Below are 16,025 nucleotides of genomic sequence, written 5' to 3' on the forward strand. Positions count from 1 at the left end.
TGCATTGCATTGGGTAAATCTGCTGCAAAAGACCACTTCAAAGTGTTAAAATGCAAAGATGTCACCTTGAAGACTAAGGTAAACCTGACCCAAGCCATTGCATTTCCGATCTCCTCATACACATGAGAAAGCTGGGCAATGAATAAGAAAGATAGAAGAAGAATTGATGCCTTTGAATTATGGTGTTGGTGAAGAATATTGAATATTTCATAGACTGCTGAAAGAATAAAAAATCTCTCTTGGAAGGAGTACAGCCAGAATGCTCCTTAGAATCAAGAATGGCTAGACTTCGTCTCACATACTTCGGACATGTTATCAGGAGGGATAAGTCCCTGGAGAAGGATATTGTGCCTGGTAAAGTAGAAGGTCAGCAAAAAAGAGGAAGACATTCAGCGAGATGGATTGACACGGTGGCTGAAACAATGTGCTCAACCATAACAACGATTGTGAGGATGGCACAGGACCAGGCAATGTTTCTTTCTGTTGTTCATAGGGTTGCTATGAATCCCAGCAAACTTGACAGCACCTAAAAACAACAAGAGCATATACTTTGATAGAGAAAATTGGGGGGCAATTTGGAAATATACCAATACTGAACTATTTAAGCCATTTTCAGGGGTTTTACTTAACAAATATTTGAAAAAGTATTCAAAGATGTATGTTCATTGCAATGCAGTTAATAATAGTAAAAATGGAGGTGGGGGGAGTGAGTTCCGACAATAGCAAATTAAATAAATATATTTGCTGGATTTGGTCAACATATTATTCAGCCATTCTAACTTATAATGTAGTTTCTTGATTAAATTAATCAAACATTTTTCAGTACATTTCACTTAGTGTGTGGTAAACACCACATATGCCTGGGAGATGGAGTCTATAAATAAAAAATGGAAAATAAGTGACAGGCATCCCAGAAAATCAGTAAAGTTAAGTTGTTTTGACCTCTGGACATATCTTGATGGACATTATGAAGTCTTCCATGAAAAGGTCAAAGTGAGGCAAATCCTAGAGAAGCTTTTGTTTCCTTCCCCCTACCACCACTTTTACTCAAAAAGGGTGTGGAGTCCTGGTCTTTCTTTTCCTTAAACACCCAATGAATAAGAATGGGTGTGTGGTAGCAGTATATTATTTGCATACATATAATCTACAAACTCTTTGTGATGGTATGCATTTAGCCCAGCAATGCTTAGTTAGAAATCCACTTCTAAGAAAACAAACTCATGGAATACTAGAAGACTAATTCTTCTGCCAAAGAAAGCTCATCTCTACTTGGAGGTTTTCTTCCTTTGAAAAGAAAAGCTTAATGCTTGAATCACATGAGGGATACCTGAACAGTATGCATACCTACAGATAGCTTAGTTGAGGTCATTCATTCAAATTATATACGGGTGCTTGGCATCATATTCCCAGATACCCTTCACCCAGGTTCCCAGTGTTATTCCCTACTGTAGACTTAAAACCAAAACCAAACCCATTGCCATCTAGTCAATTCCGACTCTTAGCGACCCTATAGAACAGAGTAGAAACTGCTCCATAGAGTTTCCAAGGAGCACTTGGTGGATTCGAACTGCTGACTTTTTGGTTAGCAGCCATAGCACTTAACCACTACACCACCAGGCTTAGCCCATCTTTATTCTTCATCACATGACAGCCTGTAACTCTACAAGTATCTATTATGTGTCAGTACTGTGTTGCGTGCTGTGATGGCCAAGACAAATATTTCGAACAATTATCTGCCCCCCCCCAGGAACTCTCTCTGTAGCAGAGAGGACTGCCCCGTGAATATTCTCAGTTCAACTTAGTAAGTGCTATCATCGTTATGAGAGAAAGGTTATGCAATCTCAGAAAAGAAAATGATCAATTTTGCTTGAGGATGCTAAGAGAGGCATCAGAGAAAAGAGGAGATTTTAGATGGATCTTAGAGAGATAGTGGGAGCTTTTACTTGGACAAGGTCACTGTACATGGAGGAAAGAGCTCTCACAACATCAAGGATGCTTAAAACAGTGTCTCTTCTAATCTTTCCAGAGGCTGAGACGAGAGGCCACCCAGCTAGTTAGGGGAACCCAAGCTCCTTATGCCCAGGCCGGTGGTTTTTTCACTCCCTGTTCTTAGTACCATTTCCTTTGGGATGCAATCTCCATTAGAGAAAAGCAAATCTGACAAATGGTTATGTACTCATGCTGTGTGTGTGTGTGTGTGTGTGTGTGTGTGTGTTTGGTGAAAGTTTACACAGGAAATTAGGTTTTCATTTAACAATTTCTCTGCATACTGTTCAATGACATTGGTTACATTATTCACAATATATCAGCATTCTCATTATTTCCATTTTGGCTGTTCCGTTTCCATCAATCTAGCTTTCCTGACCCCTTTGCCTTCTCGTTGTTGCTCTAGGGTAAATGTTTACCATTTGGTTTCATCGAGACGATTATTTTGAGAAGCACAGTGCTCACAGGTGATAATTATTTATTTTATGGGCCAACCTGTCGTTTGGCTCAAAGGTTACCTCTGGGAGTGGTTTGAGTTCCAAGTTTAAGGATTATCTCAGGGTAATAGTCTCAGGGGTTCATTTAAGTCTCTACCAGTCCAGTGAGTCTGGCCTTTTTTTTTAGGAATTTGAATTTTATTCTACATTTTTCTCTCGTTCTATTTGGGACCATTTATTGAGTCTCTGGTGGAAATGGTAGGCAGTGGTAGTCGGGCACTATCTAGTTCTTCTGGTCTCAAGGTAGGTGATGTCGTCGTTTGTGTAGACTATTGCTTCTGTAGACTAGTTTCTTCTTTGAGTCTTTAGTTTCCTTCTTTCTTTTTAGCTCCAGGTAAGTAGAGACCAATAGTTGTATCTTAGATGGTTACTCACAAGCTTTTAAGACCCCAGATGCTACTAATCAAACCAGGATGTAGAACATTGTCTTGATGGACTATATTATACTAATTGACTGAGTTGCCCCACAAGACTATGGTCCTAAGCCCTCAAACCCAGTAGACCAATCCTGTGAAGTGTTTGGTTCTATCTAGGAAGTAGCCATAACTATGCCCCATATGTGCTTTATTTTATACTTCAAAATATATGCAGCACACATAAACATGTGTATACATATACCCACAGTTATTCATATATGCCTTCTTGTACATATTTAGGCATACTTACATATCTATGTGGAGCCCTGGTGGTGCATTGGTTAACAGCTTGGTTGTTTACCAAAAGATCCACCGTTCAAATACACCAATAGCTCCTTGGAAACCCTGTGGGGCAGTTCTACTTCATTCTATAGGGTCACTATGAATCGAAATCAACTCAACAGCAATGGGTTCATTTTTTTGTTGTTGTTTTTAGATATATCTATGTAACCAAGCACATATTTTTACTTGTTATTGCTGTTGTTGCAAAATTTTATATCCCCTATTGAATTTTTTTACAAATTTCCATATAATTTTTCATTGGCATTAGTTACATTTATCACAGTTTGTCAGGCATTCTCTTTAATTATGTCTATACCCTTCTATTCGTGCTCAAACACTCGTCTTTACTATAGTTGTGCTGCACTCACTATTTCCACACTTGGAGCCATACTTCCCATCACCAAATATAACAAGTCTCTAAGTTCTAAAGTGTGCTTAACCTTCCCACTCTCTTCTCCTTAGTAATCACCAATGAACATTGGTCTCTCTATATTTATCTATTCTTGTCTTCTTATAAAATAGGTATCATACAATACTCGTCCTTATATGCTTGAATTATTTCATTTTGCATCATACCCTCAGGTCCATCCATATTATATGTTTCGTCTTTGTTCTTCATGGTTGCGTAGTATTCCACTATGTACCACAATTTGTTTATCTATTCATCTATTGTTTTGTTATCATTGTTTCCATTGTTTTGCTATTGTGAATAAAGCTGCAATGAAAGTAGGAGTGCATATATCTTGTTGTATCAGTAGTTCTGGGTCTGTAGGATATATTCCCAGGAGTGGGATTACTGGATCATAAAGAAGCTTTATTTCTAGTTTTTTGAGGAAGCACCAAATTGTTTTCCATAGTGGTTGTACCATTTTACAGTCCCGCCAGCAATGAATAAGGGTTCCAATCTCCCCACATCCTTGCCAATATTTGTTGTTTTCTGTTTTTTTAATCAGTGCCATTTTAGCAGGAATGGGATGGTATCTCAATGTAGTTTTGATTTGCATCTCTCTAATGGCACTGATGCTCCAGTTGTTAAAAGCGGGGCTGCTAACCAAAAGGTCAGCAGTTGGAATCCATCAGCTGCTCCTTGGAAACCTTATGGGAAAGTTCTACTCTGTCCTATAGGTTTGCTATGACAATTGGCTCACGGGCAATGGGTAATGGCTAATGATTTTGAGCATCTTTTCATGTGTTTCTTGGCTCTTGGATGTCTTCTTTGGTGAAGATTCTCTTCATGTCCTTTTATAGTTGCGTTGTTTTTCTTTTTGTTACTAAGTTCTTGAAGGTTTCTATAAATATTAGAGATTAGAATCTTATCTGATATGCCTTTTTCTACAATCTTTTTCCCAGAATGTTTGTTCTTTTTTTACTATTTTGTTAATGTCTTTTGATGAGCAGAAGTTTATAATTTTTATGAGATCCTATTTATCTATTTTGTCTTCTTCTATTCATGCATTTGTTGTAATGCTTATTATCCTATTTTTACAGCAGATTAGGCCTTGTAGTTTTCTCCCTATATTTTCTTCCAGGAACATTCTGGTTTTAGGCTTGACATTTAGGTCTTTGATCCATTTTGAGTTAGTTTTTGTATTTGGTATGAGGTATGGTTCCTGTTTCAATTTTCTGCAGGTGGATATTCAGCTTTTCCAGCACTATTTATTAAAGAGTATATCTCTTCCCCACTGAATGGACTTTGATCCCTTGTTGAAGATCAGTTGTCCATAGATGTTTGGGTTTAGTTCTGAGTTCTCAATTCTATTCCACTTGTCTATGTGTATATCAAACCAACACCAGGCTATTTTGATTCCAATCACTGTATAGTATGTTTCAGTATCAGGGAATGTGAGGGCTCCTGCTTTGTTCTTTTTCTTCAATATTGCTTTGGCTATTCAGGGTTTCTTTCCTTTCCACATGAAGCTGGTCATTAGTTTTTCCATTTCAGTAAAGAGTGCTGTTGGGATTTGTGCTAGGATTGCATTGAACCTGTACATCACTTTAGGTAGTATTCACATTTTCTCTATATTAAGCTTTACTATACATGAGCAAGAAGTGCAAGCTGCACTGAAGGCATTGGAGAAAAGCTAGGCTCCAGAAATTGATGGTACACCAATTGAGATGTTTCAACAAACAGATGCAGCACTGGAAGTGTTCACTCATCTATGCCAAGAAGTTTGTAAGATAGCTACCTGGCCAACCAACTGGAAGAGATCCATATTTATGCCTATTCCCAAGAAAGGTGATCCAACTGAATGTGGAAATTATCGAACAATATCATTAATATCACACACAAGCAAAATTTTGCTGAAGATCATTCAAAAGTGGCTGCAGCAGTGTATCAACAGGGAACTGTCAGAAATTCAGGCTGGATTCAGAACAGGACGTGGAACTTGATATCACTGCTGATGTCAGATGGATCCTGGCTGAAAGCACAGAATACCAGAAGGATGTTCATCTGTTTTATTGACTATGCAAAGGCTTTTGTGGACCCTAACAAATTATGGATAGCATTGGTAAGAATGGGAATTCCAGAACACTTACTTGTTTTCATGAGGAACCTGTACATAGATCAAGAGGTGGTTGTTCGGACAGAACGAGGGGATACTATGTGGTTTAAGGTCAGGAAAGGTGTGTCTCAGGGTTGTATTCTTTCACCATACCTGTTCAATCTGTATTCTGAGCAAATAATCTGAGAAGTTGGCCTATATGAAGAAAAATGGGGCATCAGGATTGGAGGAAGGCTCATTAACATAACAACCTACATTATGCAGATGACACAACCTTGCTTGCTGAAAGTGAAGAGGACTTGAAGCATTTACTGATGAAGATCAACGATTACAGCCTTCAGTATGGATTACGCTTCAACATAAAGAAAACAAAAATTCTCACAACTGGACCAATAAGCGACATTATGATAAACAGGGAAACAACGGAAGTTGTCAAGGATTTCATTTCACTCGGATTCACAATCAACGCCCATTAAAGCAGCAGTCAAAAATCAAAAGATGCATTGCGTTGGGCAAACCTGCTGAAAAGGACCTCTTTAAAGTGTTGAAAAGCAAAGATGTCACCTCGAAGACTAAGGTGAGCCTGACCCAAGCCATGCTATTTTCAATTGCATTATATGCATGTGAAAGCTTTACAATAAATAAGGAAGACCGAAGAAGAATTGACGCCTTTGAATTGTGTTGGTGAAGAATGTTGAATATACCACGGACTGCCAAAAAACAAACAAATCTGTCTTGGAAGAAGTACAACCAGAATACTCCTTGGAAGCAAGGATGGCGAGACTGCGTCTTACATACTTTGGACATGTTGTTAGGAGGGATCAGTCCCTGGAGAAAGACATCATGCTTGGTGTAAAGTACAGGGTCAGCAGAAAAGAGAAAAACCCTCAATGAGATGGACTGACACAGTGGCTGTAACAATGGGCTCAAGAATAACAACAATTGTGAGCATGGCGCAGGACAGGGCAGTGTTTTGTTCTGTGGTGCATGAGATCACTATGAGTCGGAACCGACTCAACACACCTGACAAGAACAACAACATCCACGAGCATGGACTGTCTTTCCATTTTTGTAGGTTTCTTTTAGTCTTTTATAGCAGTGTTTTATAATTCTCATTGTATAACTGTTTTATGTCACTTGTTAAGTTAATCCCTAAGTATTTTATTGATTTGGGGGCTATTGTAAATGGTATTGTTTTCTCATTTCTTTTTCAGAGTAGTCTTTGTTAGTGTAGAGGAACCCAACTGACTTTTGTGTGTTGATCTTGTATTCTGCAACTTTGCTAAATTCTTAGTTTCAACACTTTTCTTGTGGGTTATTGAGGGTCTTCTACATACAGAATGGAAACCCTCATGGTGTAGTGGTTAAGCGCTACAGCTGCTAACCAAAAAGTTGGCATTTTGAATCCACCAGGCGCTCCTTGCCTACTCTATGGGGCAGTTCTACTCTGTCCTATAGGGTCACAATGAGTCGAAATTGACTCAACAGGAAGGGGTTTGGTTTTTTTGGTTTGATGTATAGAATCACGTCATGTGCAAATAGTGATAATTTTATTTCTTCTTTTCCAATCTGGATACCTTTTATTTCTCTTTCTTGTCTTATTTCCCTGACTTGGACTTCCAGTACAATGTTGAATAAGAGTGATGATAATGGGCATCCTTGTCTCATTCCCATTCTCAGAGGGAAGGTTCTCGGCCTTTCTCAATTAAGTATGATGTTGGCTGTTGGTTTCTCATATATGCACTTAACTAAGATGAATAATTTCCCTTTTATTCCTATTTGCTCAGGGTTTTTATCAGGAAAGTGTGTTGAATTTTATCAAATATCTTTTCTGCATTGATTGATATAATCATGTGGTTCTTTTCCTTTGTTTTACTTATGTCAATTACATTGATTGATTTTCTGATGTTGAACCAAGTTTGTAATCCTGGTATGAATCCCACTTGATCATGGTATATGATCTTTTGATATGTTGCTGTAGCCTGTTGGCTAGAAGTTTGTTGAAAAATTCACATCTATGTTTGCAAGGGATGTTGGGCTGTAGTTTTCTTTTTGGTATCACAGTTTTGCTGGCTTCCTAGAAGGAATTTGGTAGTTTTCCTTCCTCTTCTATGTTTTTGAAGAGATTGAGTAGGATCGGTGCCAACTTATGTTTGAATGTTTGGTAGAATTCTCAAGTGTAGCCACCTGGTCCTGACTTTTTGTTTGTGGGCTTTTTTTTTTTTTTGTATTTTCTTGATGACATCTTCAATCTCTTCTTTTGTGATTAGTCTGTTTAAATTTTCTACCTCTGTTTGTGTTACTTTGGATAGGTAGTTTGTTTCTGAGAATTTGTCCATTTCCTGTAGGTTTTCAAATTTGTTAGACTATAATTTCTCACAGTCATCAGTTATGATCTTCTTTATCTCTGTTGAATTGGTTGTAATGTCAACAGTTTCATTTAGTTTGGTCATTTGGCTCTTCCAGATTTTTTCTTTTGTCAGTCTAGCCAGTGGTTTATACATTCTGTTGATCCTTTCAGAGAACCAGCGTCTGGTTTTGTTAATTCTTTCAACTATTTTTCTGTTTTCTAATTCATTTATTTCTGCCTTTTTTTCTGGTTGCTTTTGGCTTTTGCTCTTTCTTTTATATTTGTTCACATTGTCTGTTTAAGTTAGTGATTTTGGATCTTCTTTTTTAATGTAAGCATTTATTGCTATAAATTTTCCTCTGAGTACTGCTTTTGCTGTGTCCCAAAGGTTTTGATATGTTGTGTTTTCACATTCATTTGATTCTAGGAATTTTTTAATTTCACTATTTCTTGTATGACCCAATAATTTTTAGTAGTATATTATTTAGTTTCCATGTAATTTTTTCCTTACTTAACTTGTTGTTGATTCCTAGTTTCACTCTGTTACAGTCCAAGAAGATGGCTCATAATGACCCTATAGAACAGAGTAGAACTGCCCCACAGAGTTTCCAAGGAGGGCCTGGTGGATTCGAACTGCTGACCTTTTGGTTAGCAGCCATAGCTCTTAACCACTATGCCACCAGGATTTCCATTATTTAGTTTCTATGTAATTTTATTTTTCCTTATTTAACCTGTTGTTGATTTCTAGTTTCATGCTGTTATGGTCCAAGAATATGCTTTGTATGTTTTTGGTCTTTTTTAAAATTGCTGAGACTTGTTTTGGAATCTAACATACGGTCTCTTCTGGAAAACGATTCATGTACAGTGGAGAAGAATGGCTATTGTTCTGTTGTTGAGTGTTCTATATATATCCAGTAGTTCCAGTTGGATTATGGTTTTATTTAAGTTCTTAATGTCTTTAGTGATTTTCTTTTTAGATGTTCTATGTATAATTGAAAGTGATATGTCGAAGTTCCCTACTATTATCATAGAGTTTTCTATTCCTCCTTTATATTAGTCAGAGTTTGTTTCACGTATTTGGTGCATTGCAATTAGGTGCATATATATATTTGTAATTGTTATATATGCCTGTTGAATTGACCCTTTTGTCCTTATTTATCTCTTGTAACAGGTTTTGTTTTAAAGCTGTTTTTTTAATCTGATATCAGTATGGCCACCTCTGTTCTTTTTTGTTTACTAGTTGCTTGAAATATTTTTCAGTCTGTTTGTGTCCTTGTGTTTAAAGTGGGTTTCTTGTAGACAGCAAAATGATGGGTCATGTTTTCTTTTATCCATTTTGCCGCTCTCTACCTGTTGCATGGGGTATTTAGAGCATTTACATTTAAGGTTATTACTGAAACCAAGTTATCTACCTCACTCATTTTGTTATTTGCTTTTTGACTGTTTTGTATCTTGATTATTTATTATTTTTTGTTTGGTTGGTTGCATTTGGGTGTTTTGCTGTGGTGAATCTTTTTGTTAACTTGCTTCTTTTCTCCTGAGTATTTCTTCTAAGTTGTTTCTTAGGGATTACCACATATGTTACATTACCTTACTTACAATTACTACAGTGTCTAGCATATGAATAACTGTTAACATCATCCCTAACATAATAAGTCTATTCCTGATATGCTCCTCCCTCCGCCACTTCTGTTGGTATGTCTCTACTAACATCGATATATATCAAAACATAATTCTACCAAAATAATAAAGTTGTATTTAGCAAAATATTTTTCAGTGCTTCAGTTTTTTAATTTAAATTTAACTAAATAAAATTAAAAAATCATCTCTTCTGCAGCACTAGCCACATGTGGCTAGACCCACCATATTGGGTAGCATAGCTCTAGAAGTCAGAGGGGTAGCAAAAAGAAAAATATGGAAAGCATTAAAATTTGCTGTCAGTAAGGCATGAGGGGTTATGTTTAAGAAGGGGTCAGAGAGCAAACATATAGCAAGCATCTTTTAGCTAGCAGAGTAGTTAAAAACATAAACTTTGGAGTTAAACTAATTATCTCTGATGGTTTTTATCTTTAAACTCTTTAAACTTCAGTTTTCTTATCTGTAAGGTAATAATATCTGCATTACTGGGCTTTTAAGATTAAATGATATAACCTAAATAATGGACTTAGCATAGTATCAAGTACATTCTAAAGTTTCAATAAATTATAACTAGTTTTATTACTTGGAAGTCATGGGATCTGCTTTTATTTAGATGTGGGGGACCTCTTCTGAAGGGTGATAATTTAATTACTTGTGAGATGATGAATGGAGGAAAGAGAAACTGTGGTGTTTTTTTGTAAATTTTATTGCATTATAAAACAAAAAAGGGTACCATTCAAAAGTATTTAGCTCAATGTATTTTCACAAAGCAAACATACCTGTGTAACTAGTACTCAGATCAAGAATCAAAACATTTCCAGAATCTCAAAATCCTCCTTGTGCACCCACCAAAAGTAGTGAGCATCCTGACTTCTAACACCATAGATTAGTTCCATCTGTTTGTAAACTTCATCTAAATGGTCTCCTAGTGTCTGCTGGAGCCTTGGTGGTGCACTGTTTAAGAGCTGCAGTGAGCTACAGCTGCTAACCAAAAGGCTGGCAGTTCAAATCCACCAAGCACTCCTTGGAAACCCTATAGGGTCACTATGAGTCAGAATCAACTCGACAGCAGTGAGCTTGGATGTTTTTGGGTTTAGTATCTTACTTTTTTAAAAGCCCGACTTCTTTCACTCAACATCATTATTTGTAAGATTCGTCCATGCACTAGTTTGATTTTTCTCATTGCTCTGCTGAATTCCATTGTATAAAAGCACCGCCGTGTATTCGTCCACTCCATAGATGAACATTTGAGTTGTTTCTAGATTGAGGCTGTTACAAATATTCTGGCTATGTTCGTTCTTGTACATGTTTTCTGGTAATAGGTATATACTGGAATTTGAGTTTTCAATCTTTGATATGTTGAAAAGAGAAGGCTCACTCCTCATATCATTTCATCGGCAGGTACCTTGGAAAAGCACAAAGAGCTGGAGGACCTTGTGGCTAAGTTCCTGAACGTAGAAGCAGCTATGGTCTTTGGGATGGGATTTGCAACTAACTCAATGAATATCCCTGCACTAGTTGGAAAGGTGAGAATGTGTTAACAATATTGTCTTCTGCTGTATTATTCTTAAGAATTGTAACTCTGAGCAGATCTTTTGATAGAAGTATGATTATTGCTTAGAAAAAGCTGGTTGGATATCCAGATTCTTGAATAAATGTACCATTTGTCCAGAAGATCTCTTCATCATGATATTCCTACGTATATAATCGAAGCCCTAGATGTGGACCAAAATTAGTCTTCAAAGATGGTTTAGCAAAGTCATTTAGCTTTTTTTAAGTTCCTGAGTCCCCACTTGCAATGCAGCCAAAAAACCAAAAACCAAACCCATTGCCGTCAAGCTGATTCCAAATCATAGTGACTCTATGGGACTGAGTAGAACTGCCCCATAGGGTTTCCAAAGTTGTAAATCTTTATGGAAACAAACTGCCACATCTTCCTCCCACAGAGCAGCTGGTGGGTTTGAAACACTGATATTTTGGTTAACAGTCTCACACACTTTAACCACTGGGCAACCAGGGGTCCAGTATAGCCAGCAAATACTTATTAAGCTTTTACTTGGCATGAAATATTTGCCAGTGTCATTCATTAATTTATTCAATCAATAAACCACTTACTGAGAATCTACTCTTCCTGATATGAGGCAAGATAAGATACAGGGCATACAAAGGTGGTAAGATCTATGTCTCACAAATTGTGTAGTTGATAGTCTAGTAGCAGAAACAACACATTAAATAAAATAGGATGAATGCTACAAAAAAGGTATGCACATACATGGGGAAGGACAAAAGGACTGCCCCAAATTCTTCTTGTTGAAGCCTGAGATGCCTGTGCAAACAGGTGGCATTAGAATAGAATCTTAATGGATAAGTAAGTTATTTCGTTAGGATGAGGAAAAGGTAGTACCATGCACAAACCACAGAGGTTTGGAGGACCTAGAACATAGGATACTGGTAGAAGACGAGATCAGAGATGAAGGCCTTATAGTGTAAATCATGCTAAAGTATTTGCAATACATCCTGAGAAAAATGAGGAGCTGGTTGATTCATTTTAAGTAAGCAAGTGTGATAATTAGATTTATGTTTAAAAAAATAGCATTTATGATAGCGTAATGCAATGTGTGATCTTTGATTGGATTCTGCATTGAAGGAAAAAAAAAAACAGAAGGAAAGAAAATAGCCACCAAGGACATTATTAGGTCAGCTAGGGAAATTTTAATTTGAACTGTGTATTAAATGATAAATAGATGTCATAGAGTCAACTCCAACTCGTGGCGACCTTATGTACAGCAGAACAAAACGCTGCCCAGCCCTGAATCATCTCATGATCAACAGCATGTTCTAGTTCATTGTTTTGTCTGTTATGCCACTCCGTCTCACTGAGTCTCCCACGCCCTCACTAGCCCTCTACATCATCAAACATGACTTCCTCCTCCAGTGATTGATCCCTACTGATGGCATATTCAAAGCAAGCAATTTGGACAATATTCTGTTGTGATCCATAAGGTTTTTATTGGCTTATATTTGGAAGTAGGTCCTCAGGTCTTTCTTCCTAGCCTGTCTTAGTCTGGAAGCTCCATTAAATCTGTCCACCATCAGTGACTCTGCTGGTATTAAAAATGACAGTAGCATAGCTTCCGATATTACAACACACGAGCCACCACAGTAAAACAAACTGACAGGCAGGTGATGAGTATTTGGTAATAGAATTGTATAAACGCTGACCACCTTGGCTGTGATAATTACATTGTGATTTTGTAAGAGAATGGCCCTGTTCTTAGGAAATACATTCTACTGAGTTTAGAGCAGAAATAGCATGAGGTTTACGTGTCACTCTCAAATGTTTCACACAAAAAATTACATACTCACACACATAAACACACACATACATCTAGAGTTTGGAGATGTAGAAATTTTGCTGATATTTGTTTCAAAAACTTAAAACACATCATGTGTAAAATTACGAAAATATAAGGGAGAATTAAAATATTCCACCTGGCCACAAAAGACAAATGTCTGCTATAATTTTATAAAAACTATATTTTATATTTTAGAATTAAAAAAAAGGAAAGTCATGTTTGGTATATTCAAATGATATTATAATTTCAGAATTTTAAATTAAAAAAGAAAAGTACTTTCATAAACAGTGATTTATAGGCAGTAAATTAGACTGAATTTTTCTACTTCAAATCGAGTTGCTGTCCATAGTTTTCCAAATCCAAAGTTTTTAACTATAAAGTAGTGATGCTTCTCTCTATGTGGAACATTAATGCCGTAGAGAAGAATCAGAAAATGGTAGCTTGAAATGTCTTGGAGAAAATCCAGTTGATCCATCCCCCTCCCTTCTAGTAGTAGTATACCAAAACCATCCAAAAGAATCTAGCATTGGACTGCAGAGCTCCAGCAAGTTCACCCAAAGTATATTAGTTTTCCTGACAAACACAAATCCTTTTGATCCTTACAAGATTTTGTATTAGCATCTTTGCAGAAAACTACATGTAAATCAGGGCTTCGAACCAGTTCATTCCAATTCAAACACCTGCTGAAAATTTGCATTTCCACCCCTAGATATACTGAATCAGATGCTACATAGTAGCATGATCCCCACTTGACTCTTATGTATAATAAATTTTGAGAACCACTGCTTTACTAGTGGTTCTCGGAATTAGCATCGCCTGTTTTTTAGGGAACGTGTTAGAAATGCAAATTCTCAGCAGAGGTTGGAACCAGAATGAATTAGTTTGAAGCCCTCATATAAATGCTTAAGCAAAGATGTAACTCCTCCAAATACTTCCCATTTCCATCAGCAAATTCTATATGGATTTTATCCCTATAGACACCAGGTTGAACTCTTGGCCTTTTAAAATTAAGGACTTTTAAAAGAATCTGCTATAGTTCTTGGAATATTTTCCTGTTCCCACAAGTTATTTTTCTTTGATTTTACTTACAGGCTTGTGTTTTGTGTGCTTGTTTTCTGCACAGGGATGCCTCATTTTAAGTGATGAGCTGAACCACACATCTCTTGTTCTTGGGGCCCGACTCTCAGGTGCAACCATACGGGTCTTCAAACACAACAGTGAGTATCAATGTGTTTATTCAACAGTGTCAGCTTGCTTCTAGAAGAAAGTAAAGATTATTGATGGGGTTTTGCCCTTGCGCTTCAAACTGGGAACTTAGTCTAAAACACATCATGTGTGAAATTACCAATAAATTCCGTCTGATTTATTGGACCCTCTTTTCCAACACAATTATGTTTATATTCACTACTGTCTTGTTAACCTCTAGTGACCTGGAACAAATGGTTGAAGTGCATTAAACATCCAGATTGCTAAGTGTAACCAAAACACATTAGTGTCATTATTATTAGTGGTCTTGCAATGAGGTCTCTGGTGACATGGTTGATCTCTTAGAATTGTCATTTAACTATCAGAAGTGTTATAACTCTCCACTTTCTATAACTCTGCCTCAGGAAAGTTTAAAGACTTGTTTTTTATGTTACAGTCTTTAGCATAATGCCTGCTTTGACTCTCCCCACCCACGGAATACTCACACAACCCCACTCAAATCGTTTATTAAACTGTGTTGCAATGCCCTTTCAGGCTCAGAGCTGTGTGGCTGGGTGGTGAGGAGGAGGCAAAAGGCTATTTCTTCTTTTTTTGTGGCTCAACAGGACAGCATGGATTAGGAAGAAGTCAGTATCATTTATACATTACTTAGATCAGAATGAATGACCTGAATCTAATCACGAGGGACCATTGGACAACCTCAAATTAGAAATATTATGTTAAAAAGAATGAAAAGGGAGTGTGTTCCCTAAACTTGTTCATATAATAAAAGACAAAGAAAGGCTAAGGAAATGATCCAGTTACAGGTTGCTGACGAGCCTTGATAACTAGACGGAATACCTGATTCTAGGCTGGATTCTGAAAGAAAGGGGAAAATGCCATAAAGGACATTATTGGATCAATTCACAAAATTAGAATACAAGCAGCAAGTTAGATAATATTAGATAGGAGCATTGTGTAAATTGATGAAGAAATTGAAGTTGTCAAGGATTTCATTCTTCTTGGATAAACAATCGACGCTCATGGAAGCACCAGTCAAAAAATCGAATGACATACTGCATTGGGCAAATCTGCTGCAAAAGACCTCTTTAAAGTGTTAAAAAAGCAAAAATGTCACTTTGATAACAAAGTTGGGCCTGGCCCAAGCCACGGTCTTTTCAATAACCTCATATGCATGGGAAAGCTGGACAATGAAAAAGAAGACTGAAAAAGAATTGATACATTTGAATTGTGGTGTTGGAGAAGAATATTGAATACACCATGGACTTCAGAAGAATGAACAAATGTGTTCTGGAGGAAGTACAGCCAGAATACTTCTTAGAAGCAAGGATAGACAAACTTCATCTCAGATACACAAAGCCCTCATTCCCACTCACCAACATGTTTGGTATAACTTTTAAACTGCATGACCGTACTCTCTCTGCTACTGTATTTACATCATGAAAATGACCACCTTCCAGAGTGGGGTCGTTTCCAGGGTCCTAGAGTGGCTTCTTTCCTGAGAAGTGAGGGAGATGAGTTGCATGGAAGGGGAAGGAATTAAATAAATTCATAACATGCACAGCATCAGTTGCTACTTGCTCTCTCTTGCTCCACTATTCTCAGGATAATACTAAACACAGTGATGTTTTGGCTCTTATTCTGCATCCACACAGACTAGAATGATAGTGTGCAGGTGGCTGAAGGATCTGTGGAAGATGTAAAGTCGCTTTCCTGTGTATACAGGAGGCATGTGGCCAGCTAATAACTTGTAAGGCAGGTTTTTGAGAATAGCCACCTAACCTGGAATG

The 16,025-nt window shown here is 37.2% G+C and overlaps 1 protein-coding gene and 1 long non-coding RNA gene across 2 annotated transcripts in view; one reads left to right on the top strand and one right to left on the bottom strand.

Moving 5' to 3' along the window:
- The window catches only part of LOC126067249 (uncharacterized), a 71,372-nt gene extending 57,090 nt beyond the window's left edge, over positions 1-14,282 (bottom strand). The window contains exon 1 of the long non-coding RNA XR_007515377.1: positions 14,119-14,282. This is a non-coding gene — a long non-coding RNA (uncharacterized LOC126067249). The remainder of the gene's footprint in view (positions 1-14,118) is intronic.
- The window catches only part of SPTLC3 (serine palmitoyltransferase long chain base subunit 3), a 179,854-nt gene that overhangs the window by 74,407 nt on the left and 89,422 nt on the right, over positions 1-16,025 (top strand). The window contains exons 5-6 of the mRNA XM_049868957.1: positions 11,075-11,199; positions 14,153-14,246. Of these exons, the coding sequence (XP_049724914.1) occupies positions 11,075-11,199; positions 14,153-14,246 (219 nt within the window). The remainder of the gene's footprint in view (positions 1-11,074; positions 11,200-14,152; positions 14,247-16,025) is intronic.

This window comes from Elephas maximus, chromosome 25, assembly GCF_024166365.1.
Source record: "Elephas maximus indicus isolate mEleMax1 chromosome 25, mEleMax1 primary haplotype, whole genome shotgun sequence".
NCBI classification, from domain to species: Eukaryota; Metazoa; Chordata; class Mammalia; order Proboscidea; family Elephantidae; genus Elephas; species Elephas maximus.